Source organism: Pelmatolapia mariae, linkage group LG16_19 (genome assembly GCF_036321145.2).
Source record: "Pelmatolapia mariae isolate MD_Pm_ZW linkage group LG16_19, Pm_UMD_F_2, whole genome shotgun sequence".
Taxonomy (NCBI): Eukaryota; Metazoa; Chordata; class Actinopteri; order Cichliformes; family Cichlidae; genus Pelmatolapia; species Pelmatolapia mariae.
In genome coordinates this window covers 20,358,390-20,384,354 of record NC_086241.1, presented here as the reverse complement: position 1 = coordinate 20,384,354, position 25,965 = coordinate 20,358,390, and the positions used below count along the sequence as shown (strand labels likewise).

At 43.6% G+C, this 25,965-nt stretch overlaps 1 protein-coding gene across 1 annotated transcript; it reads left to right on the top strand.

Annotated features, from left to right (window-relative positions):
* Window positions 1-1,957: 1,957 nt before the first annotated feature.
* On the top strand, window positions 1,958-14,552 carry irs2b (insulin receptor substrate 2b). The gene is made up of 2 exons (XM_063498423.1): window positions 1,958-5,491; window positions 12,148-14,552. Exons 1-2 carry the CDS (start codon window positions 2,185-2,187, stop codon window positions 12,150-12,152), a joined length of 3,312 nt encoding a protein of 1,103 aa, XP_063354493.1. The 5' UTR covers window positions 1,958-2,184; the 3' UTR covers window positions 12,153-14,552.
* The last annotated feature ends 11,413 nt before the right edge of the window (window positions 14,553-25,965 follow it).

Sequence of the window (25,965 nt, the reverse complement as noted above, 5' to 3'; positions counted from 1 at the left end):
GTGTCAGGTCAAGCTATTATACAAGGAAAGCTGTCCTGCACTTGAAACACTTCTGAGACTCGATTCATAATTTATCTGAGATTTAAGCAACAGTAAATACTGTAAATGTTACTCAAATTGGCCGTGAAAAGTGTCCATTTGTTACTGGAGTGTGTGTGAAAGTTCAGAACCAAGTGTGTGTCTGTCATGTAAGAAACCTAATATCAAGAGCCAGGGAACCCTCCTTATCCAACAGGGAGATATTTGAGCCTAGGACGTTCAGACACTGGACGCTGTTACATCTATTTATATCTATGTCTTCATAGCACTTTAGATAGAGCTGAGGTAAACACAGTTTAGAGTTCAAATAATGAAAGGAACTGCACGGAACACGAAATCCGCACGTTAAAGGTAATTTGAAGGACAGATCACTTGATTTGGCTGCCTGATTGGAATCTTTTCCTCGTGGCAGCAGTAAAATAATTTATCCTGTTGGCATAATTGACCTCTGCAGGGCACGGTAATTGACCTTGCCGCTAAGGAGAGGGTGTTGCTGAGCCAGCACTGTGGGATTTGAAGGAAAACGGGGGTATTAACATGAGGTGGGGAGTGGGGGGGGGGGGGGGGGGGGGTGTAGATTTCAATAAGTCATCATCGTGGGATGTGCAGCTATTCAAAAGTGTTACTACAGTGTCACTTTTTACTGTGTTGGCCCAGGATATATAACTGTCGGGACACACTGTACCTTCTCTTGGCAGCATTACGTTCCTGCTGGACTAGAAAAGAGGAGTTTCAGTCCCACAGGATGTCAAAAAGAGAATACCGGCTATCCGCTGCAAATTCAGATCACCATCCCGCCACGGTACCCAGTTGGCTCCCGCGTTTTATCATTACGCACATTACCAGCCGCTGACGCATTGAGATCAGGAGAATTTTTTTGCGTCATCATGACTGCTGTGTTATATGACCATATATGGGGTCCTTTTAGTTTCGTGTACAGGGTGTACTTTTAAGATCTTTTACGCTATAACCTCCTATCGCCTTAGATATTTGGGCATATGTTCACCCCAGAATAACTGTTTTCACACCGCCACGCTCTGTTTCCGAATGGGTTAAGACAAACACAGAGATGAAGCAGTAAAAAAAAAAAACCCCACCAAAAACAAAAAAACATATTGTAACTGAGCAGCTCTGGCAAACATGAATAAATCAGCAGGCGACCGCATTATGCAATAAAACACGCTGCACTCTGTGCGCTCTTGTCATTTCTTGTACTAGTTATTCCGCGTGAACAATTGGGTGCTTTCGCTTAAGAGTAAAAAAGGGGAGGAGGACGGGGGAGAATATCCCGCTTACACTGTGAATGCAGGCTTTTCTGGCTGGACGGCTCAGGGGGAATATTAAATTCATGTGCCAGAGCTGCAGAGTCGACTAGGTGATGCTTGTTTACCAGTTGGAGAACACTGGAACGACTCCCTCTAGAGTTAAAATATGGTCAAAGTGTAGTGAGAGAAAAAACAAACACCCATGGTAAGAAAATTTCCGACAGTGAAACCATACCTGTAAATTATACGTGTATAAAAACCAGTTACGCGTCATATATTCGTTCTGTGCATATAACTGATCTATACTCAGGTTATATTTTTCATAATCCACCCCGTAACGCCTTAAATGACGCAAATGATGGCTTTCTGAATCGGGGATATCTCGTTTGAGTAGTTGGGACTGGGCTATATCCTGCTAAAAAAAACGTACACTGAAGCCAAACGATGGATCATAGGAATAGGGATGCTATAAATAAAGCTACAGTCCTAACTGACTACACGCAAATGAGTCGGAAGAGGGCAGTGATAGTAGGAGGGCTCTCTCGCTCTCTTTCCTTTCTCACTCCAACATTCATCCCTTTTCCACCAATAAACCCAATGAGCTGAGTGCGCACCGCCCACTGTTGGTGAGTGCGTATTTTTTTCGTCTCCTTTCCCTTCTTTTTTTTAAAACCGGAGCTGGATGTGTAGATCGTCACATGTTGTTTCACCCTCTTCGGCCCGGACACCAGCAGACATGTGTTATTTATCGCTCGGCTGTGGGAGAAGACGAATGAACGTGAAACCGGCTCTGGAAGTAGAGGATTAAAAGAAAGCGCGTCGTTTCTTTTACAACTAAAGGGAACGGAAGCATTGTGTCTGATAAGAGGAGGACGCGAGAATGGCGAGTCCGCCGAACACCGGTGATCAGTCGTTATTGGCCAGTAACGCGAACAGCAGCATCAAGAAATGCGGATACCTGAAAAAGCAGAAACACGGACATAAGCGCTTTTTTGTTCTAAAGGAGCCGAGCGAAGGTTTCCCTGCCCGGTTGGAATACTACGAGAGCGAGAAGAAATGGAAAAACAAATCGGCCCCGAAGAGAGTCATCCCTCTGGACTGCTGCCTCAATATCAGCAAGAGAGCGGACGCAAAATACAAATATCTTATTGCTCTTTATACCAAGGATGAGTATTTTGCTTTGGCGACGGAAAACGAGCAGGAACAGGAGAGCTGGTACCGGGTGCTGACGGATTTAATGGCAGAGGGGAAAGTATATGACGGCTCGGCGTCTAACTCTGCGTCCTCGCTGGTTGGCTACGACGAGTCGAGCTACGGTGTAATAACGCCGGTGACCGCCGCCTACAAGGAGGTATGGCAAGTAAATCTAAAATCTAAAGGTCTCGGACAGAGCCGAAATTTGACAGGGGTGTACAGGCTGTGTCTCTCCAGCCGAACTATCAGCTTCGTTAAGCTTAACTCTGATGTTGCCTCAGTCGTCTTGCAGCTGATGAATATCCGGAGGTGCGGCCACTCTGACAGCTTTTTCTTCATAGAGGTTGGCCGATCTGCGTCCACGGGTCCGGGTGAGCTGTGGATGCAGGCAGATGACTCTGTGGTTGCTCAAAACATTCACGAAACTATCTTGGAGGCCATGAAAGCCATGAAGGAGCTGTCGGAATTCCGCCCGCGCAGCAAAAGCCAGTCATCTGGTACAAACCCCATCTCTGTACCCTCGCGGAGGCACCTGAATAATCTACCCCCGAAGCAGATCGGGCTTCCCCGGCGGTCGCGTACTGACAGCATGGCTGCGACCTCTCCTGTGAGCAAATGCTCCTCGTGTCGATTACGCACTGCGAGCGAGGGCGACGGCACCATGGCACGCACTATGTCAGTCACCGGGAGCCCCCTTAGTCCAGGGGTCCACAGGACCCTGCTGAGCAGATCTCATACCATTACTGCACGCCCTTCTCTGACGTTTGAATCTTCCACCCTCCAGCATAGTAAGTCCATGTCTATGCCTCTGTCTCCTTCTCCACCTGTGACCACTGCTTGTCCAGGCCATGCATCTTCCTGCCAAGACAGCGGTGCCCCTCGCCCATCCAGCTGCAGTGCATCCTTCTCAGGCTCTCCCAGTGATGCTGGCTTTATATCATGCGAGGAATTTGGCTCTAGCCCTGCGGAGGCACGAGACCTCAGGTTACAGCTTACTCTCCGCAGCAACACTCCGGAGTCCCTCAAAGCAGACACCCCCCCATCCCGGGATGGCAGTGAGCTTGATGGCTACATGGTAATGGAGCGTCAGAATCAGAATGGTTATCGGTGGTTACCAGAATTTGACAAGGTGTATCGAAAGCGCACATACTCCCTCACCACCCCCCGTCAGCAGAGGGGTCCCCCCCAAGTATCTTCAGCCTCCCTGGATGAGTATACGCTTATGAGGGCAACATACACCAGTGGAAGTCAGTCTTCTCGCAGGTGTCACACCGCGTCTCCTAAAGGGATAAGTCTGGAGGATTGCAGAGATGTTCAGATTGCTTCAAATGGTCACCAAGGCGACAGTGGCTATATGCCCATGATGCCTGGTGTGGCTCCTCTCACACCCGGGTCTAAGGATGACCCCTACATGCCCATGAGCCCTATGTGTGTATCTGCTCCAAAGCAAATCATCAACCCTCGTACAAAACCCTCCTCAATGGGACTGGCCCCACGCATACACTCCCCTGGGGGTGTTTCTCTGGAGGACAGTGGGTATATGCCCATGTGGTGTGCAACCAAGATGTCAGTGGACAGCAACGATGGGAAGCTCACCAATGGAGAATACCTGAATATGTCTCCTGTTGACACACAGGTGTCTCTTACACCCCCAGATTATATTCTCAGTCCTACAGGAGATCCCAGCCTCCCGCCAAGCCACAGGCAGCCTTATTCTTGCAGTTCTCTACCAAGATCACTTAAAGGACATTTGCAGCGCAGTGGGTCCACTGACACAGATCAGTATGTGGTGATGAGTTTACAGAGACAACGGATAGAAGAGGAATCCAACTACTGTCCTATCTCTTCAGGAAACTCTGCAACCAATGGCACTGTGGCAAGACCAGCCACTCCATCTTCTACTCCATCTCCTCTCAGAGTGGCTTGGATAGATGGAGGTCTGGTACACCGGAGTAGGGTCTGTCGGCCTACCCGTCTGGCTTTGGAATCCCTCAAAACACTACCATGCATGAGTGAACACCCTCTTCCTTCAGAGCCACGCAGCCCCGGAGAATACATTAACATAGACTTTAGCAGTGTTAACCACAACACAACCACAGAGTCAAAGAGCCCTGAGTCCTCTGTAACCACAGAGACGGGATCCCGGTCACTCTCAGGCTATGCTAATATTGATGTCAGCTCCACGGTTCAGCAGGGATCACACCAAACTAAATGTACAGACACAGCTGAACTGTTGACATGCCATAGTCTAGTTACCACTCAGCAGAAAACACAGGGAGTTGAAGAGGAGGAGGTGGAGGAAGATAAAAGCACAGAGGGACAGGAAAAGGAGAGGGGTGTTCCACAGCAAGGAAGCCTTAAGTGTCAGCCTGGTCCAGTCAGTGACGACTACACTGAGATGACCTTTAGTCCTCCTGACCCTTTACCTGCTCTATGCACAACTCCCCGCCCGACCAGCCCTACTGCTTGTGTCCAGAGACTCAGCCTTGAGAGCAGCATAGTAGATGTGGTGCCCCCTGTGCCTGTGGACTCTTTTCTCAAGGGAGGTCCTTCATTATCTGTTACAGTTGTAGATCCACACAGGGGGGCCAAAGTTATCCGGGCCGACCCTCACGGACGTCGTCGTCACAGTTCTGAGACCTTCTCTTCCACAACCACTGTCACACCCGTGTGCCCATCCTTTGCCAACGACACTAAACGGCACAGCTCTGCCTCTGTGGAGAACGTATCTCGCACAGTTTGTAGCTCTGAAGGACTCGGTGAGGAGTACAGCAGTCCCATGTGCAGGGAAACGTCAGCTGGCTATCAAAATGGACTTAACTACATTGCCTTAAACTTGATGGAGGGAAACCTTGGGGGATGCCGGTTAGGGGGCTGTGATGAACTCCTGAGGTTCAAGACAGCTTGTGGCTGCAAGGGGGGCCTGAATGGTTTCAACTCTAGCCCCTATGCCAGCCTGGGATTTAAGGAGACTACTGCTGCTGCTGTGAAAGGTGAGCATTGTCACACATGTCCCACACACTCATTCATTCAGTGCATTTTCATTCATGAAGGGAGTGGCGTCAGGGTTGGAGTAGGATAGAGATCCGCCTCAGGGCAACTGTGTACTCTGCAGAGATAGGCCACACGTAATGTTGTTTGCAACACTTCTGGGCTCGTTTTCAGTCCCAAAGTTGATAATAATTACCTCTAGAGAGCAAAAACAGCCTCAATGGTTTGTCTGCAGGAGCGTCTGTGTGTCTGCCCCTTGCTGTCAGTTTGTCCTTTCCACTGCGAGTTAAAAAGCTGACACTGTTTATTTTTCTTGAAAGCTCTTTTGTGGCCATATAATCGTGACTGACCATCACTGCAATATCCGAGATAACAGCCTACAGACTTATGTAATCCGGTGTAGTAAACTACAGTAGCTTAGAGAAGCAAACTAGTTGTCAACATTGCTATTGGGTGTAGGCTGTAATGTTTAGACAGGATTAGTCACCTACTTGTCACACCCAGGACACGCGGACAAATCTCGAGGCTGTGTGATGTTGATCCTGTTTTTAAAACTGTGGGGTATTTTCTCTCAAATAAAAGCCCTGAATTAGATGGTTGAATGAAAGCGGTGGGGCATGCTGAATAACAAATACATTCTGTGGAACATGTTGCCTCCTTGTCTCCCTCCCCTCCACACATCCCAGAGGACGCAAACTCCCCTTTATTAAAATGTAATCTTTCTGCATCATTGCATTTTTTTGAAACGCTTTTATTTTAAAAACTTATGCTTATCTGCCTTCACGTTTGCTGTTCCGTTTATGTGAATGGTCTGTCCTGGTTTCCTCTCAGTGACGCAGTTTTGCACCGCGTCAGTGTTTCAAAAAAACATCTGATCTGATTCAGTGACGCATGCAGCGCTACACATGATGCCTCTATGGAAGCTGCTCGAAGGCGGCAAAGAGCACTCGCTATTGGTAAATCTGAAACGGTGTGTTACACAGACCTCAGAGAACAAAATGAATAAGCAGCAAAATCCCTGAGACTTGAAGGGGAAGAGTTGTTATCAAAATATTACCTTTCGCCTCATTTTCTTTCCTCTTTCCACTGCATCAGGGGCTTTTCATCCATCTGTAAATGCCAGGGATTATTTACACGGATGGATGACATGGCAGGGACATGTCAGAAGTTGCTGTTGTTTCTAAAGAAAATACAAAGTGTTGAGATCATAGTGGCTCAGGAGTCAGTGTTCCTGATGGTGAAATACAAGAGTTTAATTGCTGTTTGCGGTTTCACAACTAGGTTGTCTCTTTGTCTCAGCTGGCTCTCATGCTGTGAGAGCGCAGCCAGTGTGGAGCTCGGTGCAAGTCATCGGGTTCCCCAGAAAAACAAGTGAGTCAGTTGTTTATCAATTGTCAGGTACTGGGTTTCAGGACTGGAATGTGGGCAGTGTGCAAAGGTTGCTGGGAGAGGTGAATGCTCACTTGTTTTTCTAACCTGCTGGGATGAAATCGGGAGGGGAGGGGTTCTTTTTTTCACTATGAGCAACTTCACAAATCGTCAAATGAGCTGGTGTTTTTTTTGTTTGTTTGTTTCTTTTTCTTTCTTTTTTACACAGGAGACTTGTCTGAACACATGTGACTCGTGTGCACCTGAGGCACAGGTATACGTGAGAATTCGCTGTGATCTGGTACGTTTATGTTCCGGGAATTTTTTTTTTTTTTTTTTTTACCCCTGGTGCAAGGCTAGAAGAGCAGGGGTGGAGGAAGGAGGGAAGTGAAAGAACAATGGTGATGGATGGTTGACTTGTTTTGTTTTTCATGTATAACAAAATGGACTATTGAGCTGCTGGCAGAAGGCAGAGAGTGGGTGAGAAGGAAGAATGGAAGAAAAATGCTGAATGATAGAAAGATCAGTGCCTTCCCAACAAGCAGCTGCTGGCCTTTGCTTTGGTAACTTTAGTACATGTGGCTACAACATTGAGGAAAGTTGTTGATACTCGCATCCAAATACATAACATTCCGATACGAGAGGAAAAATAGGGCCTGTCTGTTTACTACAAGATGGCAGGCTTTACCACATTCTCACCTTATCACTGAGTGAACCATAGTTTGCATTCCCGGTTGTATATCACGCTGTCACAGGTAGATTACGAAATCACCTGTCCTCATTTGGCACTGTGGTGTGAAAGGGAAGCTGAGCGGAGGGAGGACGTTATAAAAATGCAAGAAGATCTTGACTTTCTGTGTGAAAATCCTAAAATATGGCTCAGTTGAGTCTGTGTATTTTAAGTGTTAGAGAGGGAGCGAGATAGAGAGAGAATGGGGTGGTAGTGGCGTAGTGTGGTGCATGGCTTTCAGTGCAAGTGTCAGCTTCTTGAACTTTGGGCTAGTTTTTGTGAGTGGGGGATGTTACCACTGGAGCATTACCACTAATCTAAAGAAAAAGAGAGGCACGTTCACTCCTTTTACAGCTTTTTTTTTTTTTTAACTCCTTTTATTTGGCTCATCCTCATATCTACTTTTAGAGTATCTACACTGCCACTTATCATATCACTATAAAAGCCTCTTTATTATCCGCCTGCCGTCTTCTTTTCCCTACCCTGTCCTCATTTATCGAGTGCTTGTCTCTGTGACTGTAAGCAGTCTTGCATGAATGCAGACAGCAGAGAAAGATTCACGTTTTCCATTTGTGGGCCCAGACCCCCCTGCAACCCCCCAAAATACAGACACACGCATTTTGACTTTGTGTGCCTCTCCCATGTGCGTACACACACACAGGCGTCAGCAGATGGTGGAGGGGTTGGGTGTGGGTGTGGGGTCAGGGGGTTTGCACCTGCCTCGCCAAGCAGTGCTCACTGGTTATCTGGCCCTTCAGAGGAGAGTGACAATACGCTAATGACTGGCCGCCATCTGCTACGACAGCTACGGGAGAAGGTTGTGGGCGTGGCCAAGCACTCTCAAGGAGCCACCAACCCCCCCCCCACCTCATCCAATGCATCCCTCCCCCAACCCAAATCCCTTCTTCCTCTCTTCAAGCATTGTTTTTCTTTTCAGTAATCATGTGACACCCCACACCACACACCTTCTCCATATTGGGGCGTTCACAGGCCTTTTGTTTTTCCTGTTGTTTTGCGACCTCAGTGGGCCGTGTCTGATTGCTGAAGGCCATAAAGGATTACCTAACAATGCACTAAAAAAATTAGCTAATCATGTCTGAGTAGAGCAGCTGACAAGACACTTTACTTCTCTTGCTTAACGGGAGAAATCCATTACATAAATACTGCAGGTTTTTACGACTTTTATGGCTTTTTTTTGTTAATTCCAGTGCATTTAAAAGATGTCATGTGTGGCTCTGGGAAACAGTGGTGACTGTTTTCACTATGAGACAGAAGAGTTAGTCATAAAAATAATAAACAGTTATAGCCTTAGGCCTATGTTATGTTTATGAGCTGGTGGAAAAGTATGACATCTTCATGTCTGACATTTTTTTTGTTGTTGACAAAATTAATTGTGAATCATCATATACATAAAGCATTTCCTGTAGAAAGTGCACAGAGAATACCTTTACTCGGGTTTTTGGCTCCACGCAGCATTTTGAGGAACCCACAGTCTCTGTCCTCACCTGTCCTGTACACCCCTCCCATCTCCTCCCCACGCACATACGCACACAGACACACATGTACAGTGCTCCAGGCTGTCTGATACATAACTCTTTGAGCAAACTAGGGCGGGATGTTCTAGCGCTAGATGAAAACAAAGTTAACCTCCCGTATCCTCAATTTAGCTTGGAGGTAAGAAGGATTACATTCACGTCAGGATTAGGCATTGTTTAGTAGCTTGTTGGTTATTTTTTTTAGCTTTTTGTTTTTAAATGCAGAGGAAGAGACAGATCCTCTGTGACTGTGAGTGGACATTTTATGGTAATTATACCCACAAAGCACATTAAGTGAGTTTAGTCTTGGCTGCTAGCTAATTATACCTTTTTTTCCCGTCATAAGCAGACCGACTCCTCATGAACTCTTTCCCAACTTTCTGGCCTCCCCCCTTGCTTTATTAATGCTCCTCTGTAGAGCTGATAGTCATACCGTAAGTTTTGTCATATTCAGTGGCTTAATTATATAAGCTTTATTTTCTGGTGCTTTTATAACTGAGCAGTTGAAATAATTCACAAACACGGAGTTTCATATTCTCACAATTCTCATCATTATTATTATTATTATTTTATTATTTTATTCGAGCTAACCGTAAACTGAATGGTTTTGCATTTTTGACATACTAAGCAAAACATCCAAATGTGTCAGCGGGGCTTAGGGAAACTGATTTGCTTTGGGGGTTTTTTCCCCTCCACCTTTTTTTTGTAGACCAAATGCTTTACTGAGGAACTAATTGCCGGATTAATCAATAATCCAGGTGAACTGCTGCAAGTGGATAATGTGACACGATGAGGAATGCCAAAGCTCTGTATGCAATAGTGAGTCAGCTGGATTGCAGAGTTGTAGAGCATTGTTTTTCTTTTTTTTTGTTGTTGTTTAGCTGGTCAGACAAAGGCGTGGGAGGTCAGAGGTGAAGTCAGTCAGTCAGTGTTTGTTCGCTGAAGATTAGAGAGGAGGTAGCGGGGCAGGAATGTAAACAGAGCAGATCTGAGCCTGCTGATCTCTCCTTGTTTGTCTGTAGGTTCGTTTCCAGTCTACCCCACAATAAAAGCAAAAACAACAGTTTGCAGTCCGCTTCCTTTCTCTTGAATGTTGCTCAGAGTTGCATCTGGAGTAGTTCCCTTTAAAGCCTGTTCATTTATCTCATTGACAACATCAAGCTACTCAAGTCTGTGGTGGTTACAGACAGAGTAACTTGTTTACTCTCACTCTGAAGCTCTAGAGAAGAGGCTGCTAATACATGCCTGTGTGTATGTGTGTGTGTCTTATCCCTGAATGGAGCATAGCTAAATTTAGCCTGTGAGAACTAAATAAATAATGAACAGAGCCCAAGTCTATGTGTGTGTGTGTGTGCGTGTGTGCATGTATGTGCTTGTGTGTGTGTGTGTGGGTTGGGACAGGGGGCACAGACAAGAGTTGTTGGGAGGGGCGGAGGAGGAATGTGTGTCTGTGCTGCAAAAAGAGGAGGGGTAGAAGCCATTGGGTTCATTCCCCCATTAGACCTCTGTCCTCTTCTCTCAATAACATCCCCCTCCCCAAATCTTCCTGCCCACCCACGCTTTCTTCACTCAGATTCTATTTAAATGGCATGTTTCGAACAGAAAATGTGTGTATGCGCAGTCCCTATATGCACTTGCAAGATTGTCCACAAACAAGGAAGTGTGTTTATGTTCATGGCTACACCTGGTTGCTAATCTGAGCTGTTAGTGATTCAACACTCCTTCCCGGCAGATCTCAGTCATTCTCACCTATGTGCCTGCCTATACAGGCCGTCGACTGGCCCAGCCCCTCCAGAAACAGACACACAAACACACACACACACACATACTTGACTGTTATGGTCCATCAGTCCCATGACCTCACTGCATTCCCGTTCCTCTCTGTCAGGTTGATTCTGTTACTGTGTTTTTTCCACCCCTTCCCAACACGGCCTTTCCGCTGTATTCTGACTGACACCCGTGGCGATAAAGACACAGAGCTCGCTCAGCACCAGGTAGCCTCAAGAGTGAAATCATCTCCTCTGTTATTCAAATGAACTCAGTGGTTCCACGGTTTTGCATCACAGACGTCCCCGAGCAGCAGTAAAGGTGCCCTGGCATTTCCAGTTTAGTTTTTTTTTTTTTTTTTTAATTTTAAAGCTTTTGATTGGACATCAGGATCAGCATCAATTTACATTTATAGCCAGTATGTATAGGGAAAAAAAGCCCAGAACAGACGTGTGCCTGTTTGCGGTGAGAATAGCTGAGGAGGGGGGCTGCAAGGGCTGAATGAAAGGTTTGTTTTAGAGAATGATGATCACATCCAGCTTTGTGAAAACGGCTCTTGTTCACGACTGGGGAAGAGGGAGAGGAGACAGCAAATGAGGGAAGAAATGCAGCCACAGACCGTGTGTGTGTGTGTGTCTCTGCATGTGTGTGCGGGTCACCCAGCCAAGACTTCCGCTCCCATTTGATAGCTATGCATGCAAATGAAACCTCACAAACATGTACACAGGGGCAAGGGTCAGTGCAGCTTTCCACTGGGAGAAAAGCAACACTCTCAAAGACTCTGGGTTCATGGTATTTGAAAGTACATAGCTGCGGTATGTGTGGGAGCAATTAAGAATACCTGTTCGTTAGTGTGTGGGAGTGTTGTTGGCGTGACGTTTGCCATCACTTGAGACGCCCCTGTTTCAGCTGCACGGTGCTAAATGCCACTCTGCTTTTTTTTTTTTCCCTGCTGTAAAAGCACCTGCCACTTGAGTGTCTACCAGCTGAGGAATACACACACAGACACACATACTCATACACGAAAGCAGGCCTCTTGAAGAGCACTCATTCCTTACTTGGTAGCAGAGTGACCTTCCCCTCCCCTCGATTGTTCTGTCCTACATAATAAATGATGCAAACTGTATGTACATGCTTAGATTAAGTTTCTGGGGGGAATATTGACTTGGAAATCTTATTTACTTATCATGTAATTTGTAGAAATGAAATGAAATATAAGAAACTAACTCTTTTCTTCTTCTTCTTCTTCTTCTTTCAGAATGAAGGCTGATGGGTCTTCCCAACTTGCCTCTCCCCCCCCCACCCCCCCACCCCTTCCTCCTCTTCTTCTTCCTGTGAATGTAGGATTTCACTTCAGCCAGATGCCGAGGTCGCCAGAGCGACAGCTGGACCTTGCGCTGTAGCCCATGTCCTTTGACCCTTCTGCCGCCTCTGGGGGTTACGGGGACAGCTATCGCCATGGAAACACGGACATTTGACCCTCCCTCCTTTTTTGTGGCACCTAAACATTCTGGTGCCATTGCTGCTGTAGTGCTAGATTTAAACAAACAAACAGAAAACTAAAAACCGACTTTTAATTCTAAGCATAGTTAGGTAACTATGTGTCTAGGTACGTCAGCCTGCAGTATATTATGTTCATCGCTGGTATTGTTATTATCAATTATACAATTTCAACTGGCTTTCTAATGGCTTCAACCAGTAGTTGCCAGACATTCACACCTGAAAACCTGTGAACCAAACTTGGAGAGCATGCGTGCGCAAACATGCACGCAAAACCCTTCATGCATACAGATGACATGTATTTATTTATTTATCGTGTATGTGTGTATGCATTCATTGAAATGTGTGAGAATTTGTAAACAGATTGTACTGCAAAAAGAGACGGCATTTATGAACATATTTAAAATCAAAGGTAACATTTGCTAAAAAAAAAATAAACCCTACCTCAGCACCAAGTTACACAGTAGAATTCTATATATATATAAAATATTTATTTTCAAAGGTGAATGTTTTTTAAAAAGTCACCGATCCAAAGCCTTACTCCAGCCATCAGCCCCCACCTGATGGATTTTCTTTTCTTTTATTTTAGGTTGGACCTCTAAACACGCAGTATATCAAAGATTTAACTGATCATCACAGAGACTGAATGTTCATTAGAGCCGAATGAGAGCCGACCTCTCTGAGATTAAGTTCCCTCTCTCCCCACATTTATGACTAGATTATGTATTAGAAATCCAGAGTAATATATTTATTATTGTACCTTTAAATGGAGAATTCATACACACTAAAATAATACTTGGAGGATGTTGGAGAAATAGGTGACATTGCATTGCAAATGCATGCAGCTGTGACAAATGTAACTGCAGCATGAGCCAGGTCCACCTGGACCTGATCATGTGATCTGTGGCCTGTCTGAGTAAGAGTCTCAGCACCTTTTAAACACTACACCAACTCACCCGCCGTTCACCTAAAATATCCTGTCAGGACAAGGGACTGAAACGTGAATGTTTGAAGTTATTTATACAGAGCAACTGGACAGCCCAGTGTCTCACATTTTCTCACCTGATGCCTCATTGTGGAGCTCTGTCACACCACGCCAGGCAGCACTGAGCAATGTGGTGCATGCAGGACTGCAGGACTGAGTCTAACTGGCTGTTCAAAAAGCCACTCAATAGCTTGAATCCATGGCCTCCACTGCATGGTCTTGCATTTACAAACTTGTCTAGATTGTAACACAGGACACACTGAATGTAGTACATGCTGTGTTCCGAGACTGGGAGCGCGCAACCCGACAAACACAACAACAGCAACAGTGAAACATGCAGAGGTACCGAATGGGAACTACAACACAGACACAAGCCGAATAAACGAAAGAAACCAGGGGAAGTATCTTATTATTTATCTGAACTCACAGGTACTTAACCTTTGCCTATATACTGTAAATAGCGCAGCGTTACATTGAAAACGTGTAAGCAAATGCTGAGAAACTTTGAGTGTTAAGTTAAATAACTTATGTTATTTTTAATGTACATAGTTAAATATCACTAATTAAGTTATAACACTAACCAGTATGGTTTGGTTTTGATTTTTGATTATTATTTTTTTTTTTAAACTGATTTGGGATGGTCTTGTAAAGTGGATGCCACTATGACGACATTTTCTAATGCTGTAATTCTAAAAAACAAAAACAAGAAAAAAAACGATTTTAAAGAAATCAATAATACTTGACATAATTAATTCTTGATACTTAGGTACTCCACAAATGGCTTATATGCAATATTTACACTTTTAAAAAGAAATTAGTTTACAAGGACGAACCAAATGTATAAATACTGTTAATAATGTTTGTTAAACCTTAATTCAAATTTTTGCTGTTTGTACATTTTTTTTCCTTCGATTTTGAAACGGAAACTTTTTCCTGCTTGTTTTTGCTAATCGAGCCTGTTGGTGTTTTGAGCAGTGTTTTTTGCATTTGGATAATGTTTCCAGTTTTTAATTCAGCATCAACGTTGCGATATGGGCAATGGCTTACCCTGCTGTGGCTTTTCATTGTAAATATTTCATATCATGCACATTGTGATACTACTAAATGATAATTTAAACTTAGTTCATTGCTTTAGACTGTGTTGATTCTTTATAGACACATGCAATAAATAATATTTAAGAAAGCTATTTCTCTGTTGCTGTTCTCTTTCATACATTGCATGAATAAGCACTTGTCGGCTCGGATGTCTCCTGCCAGTTTAGCAGGAAAAGCTCATTATAAATGAGAAAAGTGAAGAGTGGATACTGTATATCTCACTTGTCTTTCACTTCTCCCCTTGTGTTCTCTGAGTGTGTGTAAATCCTTGCTTCTTATTGAGAAAGACTGTGTCAGAAACTGGGTGTAGGCCTAATCTGGTGTTGCCTCCAGTATTAGCATTGTTATTGTTTTTCTATGCTTGCCTCCCAGTCCCCACCCCCAGCTATGGTAATTAGACCAGCATGTTGAAACAGCCCCCCTGGAACTGGGAGGGGATAAATGACACAGTAGTAAAAGAAAGATTTCTCACCCTCAGCCATATGCTATCGGATTATACATTCTCAAAGATTTGCTAATTAAATGGGTAATTAATGCTGAGAAATAGGTCCGATTGTCTACTGTGACGAGTCGTGTATCTGGAAGGGAAGGGGTAGTTGTTTGTGCAGTTGTAGGGATATGACATGTTTGCAGAGCAAGTCATAAAGCTCAAAAGAAGGGGCGGGTTACAGAGAAATGCACAGGTAGACCGAGAGAGGCAGAAACAGAATGATAGCCTGAAGGTAGATCTCTCGTCCCAGCAGCATAAGCAGAGGCTACAAGGCTAATGAGAGCAAAATTGTAGGGACCAAAGTGTGACATACACTATTCCCTGTAAACCAAATCTCATCCATCACCAAAGTGCTCATTGCTCCTGTTCTCCCTCTTGCTTGACTTGCTCCTAACGTTTAATTAAAGACTGTACTTTATCTCATTAAATAGTAAAGAAGGGATAAAGCGTAAAGCTGCAGGCCAATTGTCCCTCTGTCTTTCTCCTCTGTTCTTTGCTGTCACAAGAGTCATGTTGTCACTTGAGAGAAGGAGAGGGGAAATAAAAACAGTCAGGCTTTTATTACTGTGCTGAAAACGCTGTACACGGAAGAAAGCCTCTCAGCAATGCGGGAAACTGGCACGTGCATCCAAGATAAAAGTATGCAAATCACAGTTACAGTAAGATAATGCAAAGTCAATGAACTTGTTTGTGAATATCATCTGCATACTTGCCCTGTGGGTGCATGTGAATAAGCATTCGTATCAGCTGGGGTTGAGGCAGCATGTTTGTTCAACAATCAATAGGTCCATATGAGTAACATAAAATATCCAGTTACCCCAGGGAGTCATCAGGCTTATAGGCAGGGACCTGCAGCCGCTCCACAGGAAATGGCTCGCTTCCGGAAAGCTGTCCGGGACACCACCGCTGCATTAGTGGTCGTGTGTGGGTGATTTTAAAAGCTTGCACAGTTTGTGGCCATTTGTGGATGTGTCCCCCACAACGGTCAGACTTTAATTGGTTCATGTGACCATCTTTGGCCAACATGCAACATATTTTCATGTCAACATAGACAAAAAAAAAGAACAAAAATACAGTCACAATGTTACCTAACTAGAAGTGAGATCTATGCAAAACAGAAGCATGTCACATTGCAGATGCTGCAATAAATTCAGTGTCTCCAGCATGGCACATGTATTCACGCGTGACACGTGTTGACTGCGTGTCATATTAGTGATTCGTGTTTAATAACATGTGTAGTGATCTGTTACAGACTGTATCAAGGTATGTCAGACGAAAACAAGGAATAGCTAGTGCTATAATGCAAACCTGTTCACTCATTTACTAAGGTTGGATTAGCCAGTGTACGCTGCATCATTAATGATAAACATGCAGATGACTAATTGGTTTGTACAACAGTCACATTTATGCAATTTCATCTAAATGTTTTGACATTGTTTTTTGTACCTTTCTCTGTTTTTTAAAGCTCCAAATCAGCCGTTTGTTGTTGTTACCATGTTTTAAACTGACCTTTCCAAAGGGAACGCTGGTGTGCACTGTTAGATATTTAAGATTTGTAATATTTTCTTAACTCAAACTTTTAAATACGAATCTCTCTTCTGTAATTATCACTGAACTATTTGGATTTAATCAGTCTTTGTCAAGGCTCCCTGTAGATGCAGTCAGGTGCTGCATGGATTCATCCATATTCAGCATCCTGGATGTTTCCCACAGATATAATAAGAAGGAATATGCATGTCTGCATTCAGCAATATTTTTTTTTACCATATTTGTATATTGTGTGGAAGATAATAGATGACAGGCTCACAAGAGAGACAGAGTTCATACTTCGAGTGTTTAACTGTATGCTTGGAGCCCTGGAACACATTAACACAGTCGAGTCATCCTCTCTGTGTTTTCTGCCAGCAAACCTGCAGTAAACAAGGGATTACTTCCTCTTTCGAGTGTAACGTGAGAATGCAGAAGCGGTTTCTTCCCATCCACTTTATTTACCGTCACACAAACAGCTAGAATTGCCATCCTTTGGTTTTTCTTGCCAACTAGTCAAACTGCAGTTTGCATCAGTGACATAAAAAAGACATTTTTGAGAAGTTTGGAATTCTTCAGTTAGATCCACAAAGATGTTTTCAGAGGTCACGGTGGCCTTAATATTTGAACGTCGTCATCCTCCCTGAGTTGAATCAGTTCATCTTAACAGTTGATGCCAAATTTGAAGAAATGATATCGGTTTCCTTAGAATAAAGAGGACCATTAAACAACCTGAAAAACAAAAAGTAGCTCCAGCCATCACTTTGAGCATAAAAACAAATGTATACTGCAGAGAACTTGTGTCAGACTTCATATAAACATATAATCAGTATTTGAGACTTTGCAAAACCAGCAAAGTCTCCGTTAAGACAGTCCAAGTGTAGAAGGAGAGGGTATAGTGCTGCTAGAAAGTGGGAGTTATTTGTGAATTAGTTAACCCATAATGTTGTTTGGTTCATTCAGAATAATTTCTTTCTCAAAATTACAGGAATTAAATGAAGTTCTGTGCCTGATAACTTAAAGAGAACTTTCCAAGAGGTTCCCAGACCGTGATACAAATAATAAATGAGTCAGTACGGAAGCACCAGTTGAGTTTGACCCAGCATGTTTTGTACAGAAATGTGTGTGTGTGTGTGTGTGTGAGACAGAAGGGGGTTTGCCTGTTGCTTACTCTTCATCTATTACTGTGTGTCTGTGTTTGTAACTATATGCATGTGTGCTTGGTCAGCTTGTTCAGTAGAAATTCCCAGCTGTTTTCCAGGTAATGTTCTCACGCTTCTTTTGCATCTCCTGTTTCTCACACTGGCTGCTTTGACTATAATCCCTTCCTACAAGCACACATGCACGCATGCACGCACATCCGCATGCATGCACACACACATGGCCCTGCCTTTTTAACTGGCCACCAGGTGAACAACAACAACCCACCTCACACACTCAAACAAACTCACACCCCTTCCTGCCTCTGATGATAGAGAAGAAGCCACAACCAAAATGGGAAGGGAGCGGGGGAATGAGCACACAAACAAACACAAGCACGCAAACACACACACACACACACACAATGGGGGGGGGGGAGCAAAATGTGAAGCGGGTGAAAAAAGGAAGAGGCAGATGGGAAAGGTGGAAAGACAAAGACTGGGACAGAGGAGAACGTGCGGGAACCAACAGGATGAGCTCATGCCCTCTCCTGGCACTGCACACTTGGTGTGACTCATACCAAGCAGGTGTGTCTGCATGTGTGTTTACATCTGCCGATCAGCTCAGGGTGTGTCCTCACATTATCGTGCCGGTGAACATGTTTTTTCAAGCACAGGTAGAGCTATTCATTACATGAGTGTTTCAGCGGGTTGACTTGTTTATCGTCACTCCGCCTGCATAATCAAAGTGACAATGAGGATAAAGAATGGCTTTTAAAATAGTTTGTCTTTTTCCCCAGAACACAAATTTAGAAAAACAGCAGTCCAACAGAGGGTATGATGTAAGGATTACCAGTTTAGAAACCCCTGACTATGTACTCCCTTGAAAGTAACCGCATCCTCCCCGAGAGCAGCAGTATGACAGAGAGTTGTTTTTTTTTTGGAGTGGGCCCCTGCTAAAAGTCTCCTGTTCCCCTCCCTGCTTTTGCCTCAAAGTGATGGATGTGGTTGGTGGAGACAGCACACAACCTGCAGACAGCCACCAGCTCCTTAGAAGGAAACTCCATCTGCGTCCGTGGTCGCTGAGTGTCAGCGAGCAGCACGTATATATATTCGTTGAGAGAAAGTTTGATAACGGCACAAGAATCCAAAGTCTGCTATTCATGAAGTGAGCAAATTTGCTGCTCAGATTCATCCCATGGGAAAACGAAAAAGTAATTGTGCGACTCTTCGCGGATCACCAGCACCGATGTGTTGAAACCCCAAGTCACGTATACGGTGAAAAACAGTGTACACAGTCACGGACTTCAGCACATCTCAGCACAAGATCAACCTTGATGAAATTCCTGTTGGCTAACATTGTGATAATTCCATGTTTTACACACCTCGATAGCACTCATTTATTTAACATCAATATGAAAAATGCATGTTTTCTATTGTATTATAATGGTACAATAGAAAAAGAAGCAAACAAAAGGGTGCACACACCACTGCTAAACCTTCTCATGTGCAAAATGGGATGTTTCTCTTTGATGTTCAAAACACTGAATAAGGTGTACATGCTAAAGTAGCTGCAACAAACCTTCTGTATAAATTCTTGTAAAAAGCTACTTCAGGAATGACAGGACGACCGGAAATAGAGATTAACTTGTGTTTTTCTAACGTTTCCTGTAGATAATCTGGACCATTGTTCTCGCTTTTTCGGCATAACCTGTAAATAAAATGCTTGTCACCTTAACTGATGACCACTAATGTTTCACGTCCTCTAATCTGCATGTCACCTCCATCTACAGTTTTCTTTATCTCTGATGATATTCTGAATTCTCCGGGCTCGTGTCTTATCTCACCCGGTCTCGGCATGACGCACAGAGCTGAGCAAGGTCATACAATTTCTATGCCACGCTGAGATAATGTCCTTGAATAGGAAATCTCAGAATAACTCCATGCTCTTGCTGAATGTTTCTATATTTGAGAGCAATGAATGGACAGCAACAGAGATAGAACATGAGCAAGAACCGAAGGACATTAAATGCATTCATGTGTCGATTTATATGTTTTTGACTCCTCTGGTCAAAGAGATGTATTGAGTATGTGCTGGCCCTTATGCAAGGTCACTGGTGAGCATGTGACAAAGTCTTCTACAAAAACATGAAAATCAAACCAGCAGTAAACACAGTAGGTAAGTTCGTACAGAAAGCAGAGCTTGTGGCGTGTTAGAGGAGATGTGAGGGGGATGGGAATCTCATTTGGGAATTACCTCATTACTATATGAATGATGTAGGCTGGTAGTGGTGAGGGCAAGATAAATAATTAGCGAAACACACAAGTGAACACAAAAAAGGCTTCTTGTTTTTCGGATTGAAGTGAGAAAAGAGCAAAATCATTTATAAACGAGAGGGAAAGATCCGTTTTCTCACTGACAAAGGCATTTTTTTATTTCACAGTAACGAAATGGCTCTAGATACAAAGCTGTTTCCTTGTTTGGCTTCTCCTGTGTCGGTGTAATGAAAGCTGCGTTCCATCAGTGAAATCGCACGACAGGTTTACAGAGTGCTCCACAGACACTGTCTGGAAGTGGGCCATCGGTTTCCTTCAATCACCCCAACGTGTAAGGCCGCAAAGCTGACAGCCGTCTGTAGCAGAATGATACCCCCCTCCCGAGCTCTAATAAACAAACACAGTGCCTCCCCGGACTCCCCCAGGTGGTCTCAGTCAACACTCTGAATGGAGCATCACTCAGTGAAGGATCAAAAGAAAGACCATGTGCCCATCACTCATCTTATCCCCCCACCTCGTCCTCCCAGCTATCCTCTCATCCTTTTCAAGTCTCTCCCTTTCATTGATCCACCTTATTTTCGTTTAGCCTCTGTCTCATCCATCTTGGGTGTTCCTGCCTTTCTCTAAGTTCCAGACGGGCTGTGGGGCTGTAGCTGTCATCCCTCACCTGGCTTTCCCCGCTGGGACTCATGGCTCCCTGAGCATCCTGGTAAAAGACAAACCCATAACACATAGAAACATCTTTTTGTAACTTCTCCTTTGTCTTGAGCTCTCTAGCATGCACTTTTGTTTAGATAAACTAAACACCGGATCTACTTCAATTTACTGGGCTGATGGAAATTTAGGGTCCCAGATAAAGGATCCCCACATAGCAGTTACACCTGCTAAACATTTATCATCACACCTCTACACTCAGGGTTAACATTATTTCAAATACAGCTATACTTGTGCTTTACTTCATAAAGGAAACCATAGTATGTAACACATGGATGAACTTCTGTGTAATCGCAACAAAGCAGAGTCAAAACACAGTCTATCACAATCTCAGAAGAAACACGATGGTATTTTATTCTTGTAGACCAAGATAACACAGTCTGTCATCAATCGTTAGAGTGCTGAATCAAGGCCAACAAGCTCAACCACCAGAAAAAAAAAGCAAAAACAAAACACAGACCAAACAAGTGTGTTAAAAATACATTTGCTGCGTTAAATTAAATGAATGAGGTTAGGTCACCTCGGTTGCCTTGGTTACAAAAATAAAGCAAACCCAGCCAGACTGAAAGAGCATCTGATTGTTGCTACCTGATTGAACAATGTAAACAAACATTTGTCCGTCATGAAAAATTCCTTCTCAGTCCAGCCGTTCTGATCTCTTCCTTTAGCATGAGCTGGGACACCAGTTCAAGAATTTAGTCTCTAAAAACACCAAAATCATACTTGATTTAAATTTGATCAAGGTCATGTTCATCTCCGCAGGCCATCTTTTTCCCTTTCACCTGCAATGCACTCTGGATTTCCTCCAGTGTATCAAAAATGGTGATCCTTCAACTTGATTTTCATTTTCTGGAAGCTGATAAAGTTGCAGGAAAGCAAGTGAGTGGGGACTGTGTTGGTGTCGGCAAAACAAAAAACAAAAAAAGTTTCAATCCGCAGTACTCGGTTGTCTCCGGTTACTCCAGTTTCCTCCCATAGTCCAAAGGGATGCTGTTCATGGGGGTAGATTAATAGGTGATTCTATTCATGGAATATACTACAGAAGGATTTGCAGATCTCTCTCTATTGATTTCACTTGCAGAGTTTACAAGACAATAAGGAATGCAATAAATTACGTGAAATCACCACTGGCAACTTGTTTTTAATATGCCTGTGTAAACATTAGACAATTTTAGCTGTTTTATTGTTTCTATGTTATTGTTTCTGTTTTATTATGCTTGCCTCTCTCACTTTCAATGGGATTACCTGTATCGATAAAGGTTAAATTATATTTTAAAATGTCCATATGTGTAATCCTCTCGCCCTGTGTCACCTGGGATAGGCTCCACTCTCCCCATGACCTTGAATTGGATAAGTGGAAGAGAATGGAATGATGGATGGATGGAGAGGAAATGGGTATCAAAGATGATTGTGTTTAAAGAGGTCTAATGACATCCATCTGAATAGAGAGTCAACTAGAACCACCAGGGCTGGACAAACTAGGAGCATATCAGGGTAATTACGCTTCAGCCAACGTATTTCACTTTACAAGTTTACACCTTTAGACTTAATACAGCTGCATTTCACAGTTGTTTGTAACATTCCCAAACAGCCCAACACTCCAAAGCCTTGTGGTGTCTGGTGAGCAGTAAGAAGCTGAGAACATGAGCACTGTTTAAGCGGCTCTCAGCAAGCGTTATTTTTCGTTCTTCATGCAGATATTTTGAGTGCAACATCGTGAATGCTTTCAAGGAAAGCCTGTGTTGACAGCTGGATGTAGGCCTCACATTTCAGTGCTGCTGCTCGGGCTGATTTCCACTCAGTACTTTGAAAGTGCATTATATATAACTCTACATTAAGGTCGAGAAAATCTAATAGGACCAAAGTTTAGACTAGCAGCCCAATAACAGGCAGGCAGTTATGCAAGTGCTGGCATGGCTGAAGCACAAAGCATCACAACAGCTGTAATGAAAACCAGAAACAGACAGAGAGAGAGAGTGAGAGAGAGTGAGGGAGTCAGCCAGTAAAAAGAAGCAAACCTTCCATCACTACTCCAACCACAGGGAAGAGATTTCACTATCCCCTGGTTTGCTCTTAACAGTAATGGGCTGTTTGTCTCCAAGTAGTTTTTCCCCCCACTTCTGCATTTCTTTAAGTCCCTATTTCAATCTGTTTCTCCCTGCATGTCTCTCTTGTCTCCCCCTTCTTCCTTGAGCATGATAGGTTGATAGGTTTTTCTCCCTTTGAGCGCTTGCAGAGCAACAACACATTCCTGTCCACATTCCAGCCTCAGGAAAAACAGTGTCCGGAACATAATAAAAGACCAAGCACGTCATTTGTTTTCAAACCCACTTGCACTCATTGGAACAAAACTGTGCTTAGGGCAGGATTGGGCAAATGTGTTTGTGCAAAACAGGCAGTGAAAGGGATGTGTTTGCGATTACAAGAAGCTGTCTGCGTGCGCGTTGTCTGTTTTCCTCTGTGGTAATGAGAATACGATGAGCTTATCCCTCCACTGACAATATATCACACAGATTCCAACAAGTGACAAGAGTACGAATGAAGTACCAATGTTTAGATGAAAAAAAAATCGTGGCAGGTTTAAAGCCAATTTGCATTTTATCGATTTTCGACTTCCATCATCCAACTTTAATTTCGTAATGCACCTTGAGTCACGTGTAAACCCCCAGGTACACTATGACCTTGTATGGTCTACCTGTACTTTCAGTTATTAGCTGTACAAGCATGCGCACTGGACACCACACAAAGACGAACAGACACACACACACTCAGATATTTGGCTTTACACACAGTAATTACCATTGGGAAGCTGATAACAGGAATACTGGACATTTCGGCGCTGTGTGCACTTTTTGTGTTTGTTGCAGAGATGACCTTTCATATCTGCATGGGCATACACACTAAAACCTTGATAATTATCCATGCAAATAACAGTCTCTGACAGTGGTGGCAGGTTCAAGGTCAGGGCAGTTTTAATGTTTTGGCATACTGGCTGTAGTGCGTCCTTGATCAAAGAGCCTCTTGACCTAAAACAATATTGTGTTCACTTCCTCCAGTCTACTTCATTTTCCACAACCATCTCTAAACTCTCCATTTCTGGCCAATCCATATCACCGCTGACCTTAACCTGCCTCCTATGTGTGCTGCCCCACCACTGCCAGTCCTATCAGCTCTCCAGGAAGCTAATAATCTCCCTCCTGTATCTTACACGTAATGTGGTGGCCAGCAGCAGTGCACACGTGTGAATAGTGCATGTGTCAATGCACATGTGTGTGCGTGACTGTACGTGTGTGTGCAAGCCCAGTGCACACAATGATTATTCAGCCATAACGGAAGTCATAAAGACTTCCGCTGATTGCTATCAGGGCAGACAGAGGGAGTGGAGAGATCATACAGCCACAGGGTATATACGCAAAACTAGACCAGTGCTGCACAGACACTGAAACAAAGCTGAAGTCTGAGAGGTTAGGAGACTCCAGGTGCCATTCATATTATTTGTAAATGTCCCAAGATGACAGTTATAAAATGCTAATAAAAAAACATGGTGTGATAGCTAGGTGGCTACATAATGGTATCATTAGTACACTGGCTTTAAGGTTTTTGTTGTTGTTAAAATACAACAGGTTAGTTGTATTTCCAGTTTGCACAAGCTTACATGGCAAAGTGGCTAAATTGCTATAAATAATTGAGAATAGATAAATAAATAAAATTAGCACAAAAAGTAAGGACATTTTTGTTTGGTTGAGTATTTCTTTGTTGTAACAGTGCCAATAAATCTTTATACTGATGAAAAGTCTTTTTATTTATACTTAAATGGGGCCACATTTGTAAGGAAAATGCATTTGTGGGTTCAGTAGCAGAGTTGAACATGAGCTGCGCCCATGAAAACAAATCTTCTCTGCCAATGCCAAACATTAACCCTGCTACAGCAGTCAGTTGGTGTTCGCTTCAAAACAACGTTTGGCTGATCTGGATATGGGCTGTGTCATCAGGCTGGTGCTCAGCAAAACCACGTTGCACCTTGTTTAGTGTGAGCTCTACTACCATCTCCAAACACAAGGTCAAGTTCCATATAACGGGAGAATTTAGAGACAGGCTTTGAAGTGGGCATCCCAAGAAGATGACACCACAAGAAGACCGTTTCCTCACCCTGTCAGCACTTGAAACTTCTACGGATTTGCAGTCTAGCTTTTCTGGATGACCTGGCTGATGGCTCTCTACCCACAAAATCCAGAGCAGACTGCACACAGCCAATCTCCGGTCTCACATTACTGCCAGGAGGCCTGCCATGAGTGTCCTTCACTGTTAGGCATGGAACCTGAACATGTGGAGGAACGTTATGTTCAGCGATAAGTTCCGATTGTGCTTATGTCACTTGAATAGCAGGGTCAAAGTGTGGAGAAGATACAGAGAAGTGAGAAGCCTCCAGGATTTGGGAGCGGAGAGGATGGAATGGCAGTCCTGACCTCAACCCCATTCAACACTTGTGAGATCAGTTTGGCCATGTTGTTTGTGCCAGAGTGACCAAAACAACCTCAATGGATGACTTGCGACAAGTGCTGGTTGAAGAATGCGATGCCATCCCACAGCAGTGTTTGACCAAACTGGTAACTGGCATGAGGAGGAGGTGCCAGGTTGTTTCTTCAGACTTTAATTATCCGATCCATTAAACGAGAAATCAGAGATCAGAGCAAGAATGAAGTAAGGGCAAATGAACTTTGCTTATGATTACTTTAAATCTCTCAAAATGAATTCTTAACTTTACAGTGTAGGTTTGTTTGTACCCTAATCATCCTTTATCCTTTTTCTCTCTATCATAGACCAGGATTGCTGTCCAATCTATTAGCAAATCAGTGTTAAACTTGTGACCTGGTTTGACCTTGTGGCACTAGTTTATGCACCAACTGGATACAGTGGAAAAATGATCCACTCCAAAATCATTAATATTATTAATTAATGAATTTGACGCGTGGCACTCCTAAGCCAAAAGCACTTCGATATCACCCTCCAGCTGATCACATGTAGCACACAGGGAAGAAAAGGCAGCTCTTTAATGCTTGGTATCAAGAAACAGAATAACTAATGCTTTGAGTTTTACCTCAGTCTCATGGCTCTCAGGTAATATTGAGAGTTAGTACAAAATTTGAAGATTCAAAAAATTTTTCATGCTCTAAATTAGCTGCCAGTTAATAAGTCCTAATGAGTCAATAAAGGCTCAACAAGATTTTTCACAAAACATTTTACTTTTAAATTTTTATGCTCAGCTGCACAACCTGCATGTTTTTAATCTCCTTAAAATCATGAAGATTTCAAAGCACGCTTAGTGGTCTTGTCCATTCGCGAATGATC

Excerpts from the sequence above, each read along its gene's own strand:
- irs2b (XM_063498423.1), top strand. The coding sequence starts at position 2,185 with ATGGCGAGTCCGCCGAACACCGGTGATCAGTCGTTATTGGCCAGTAAC.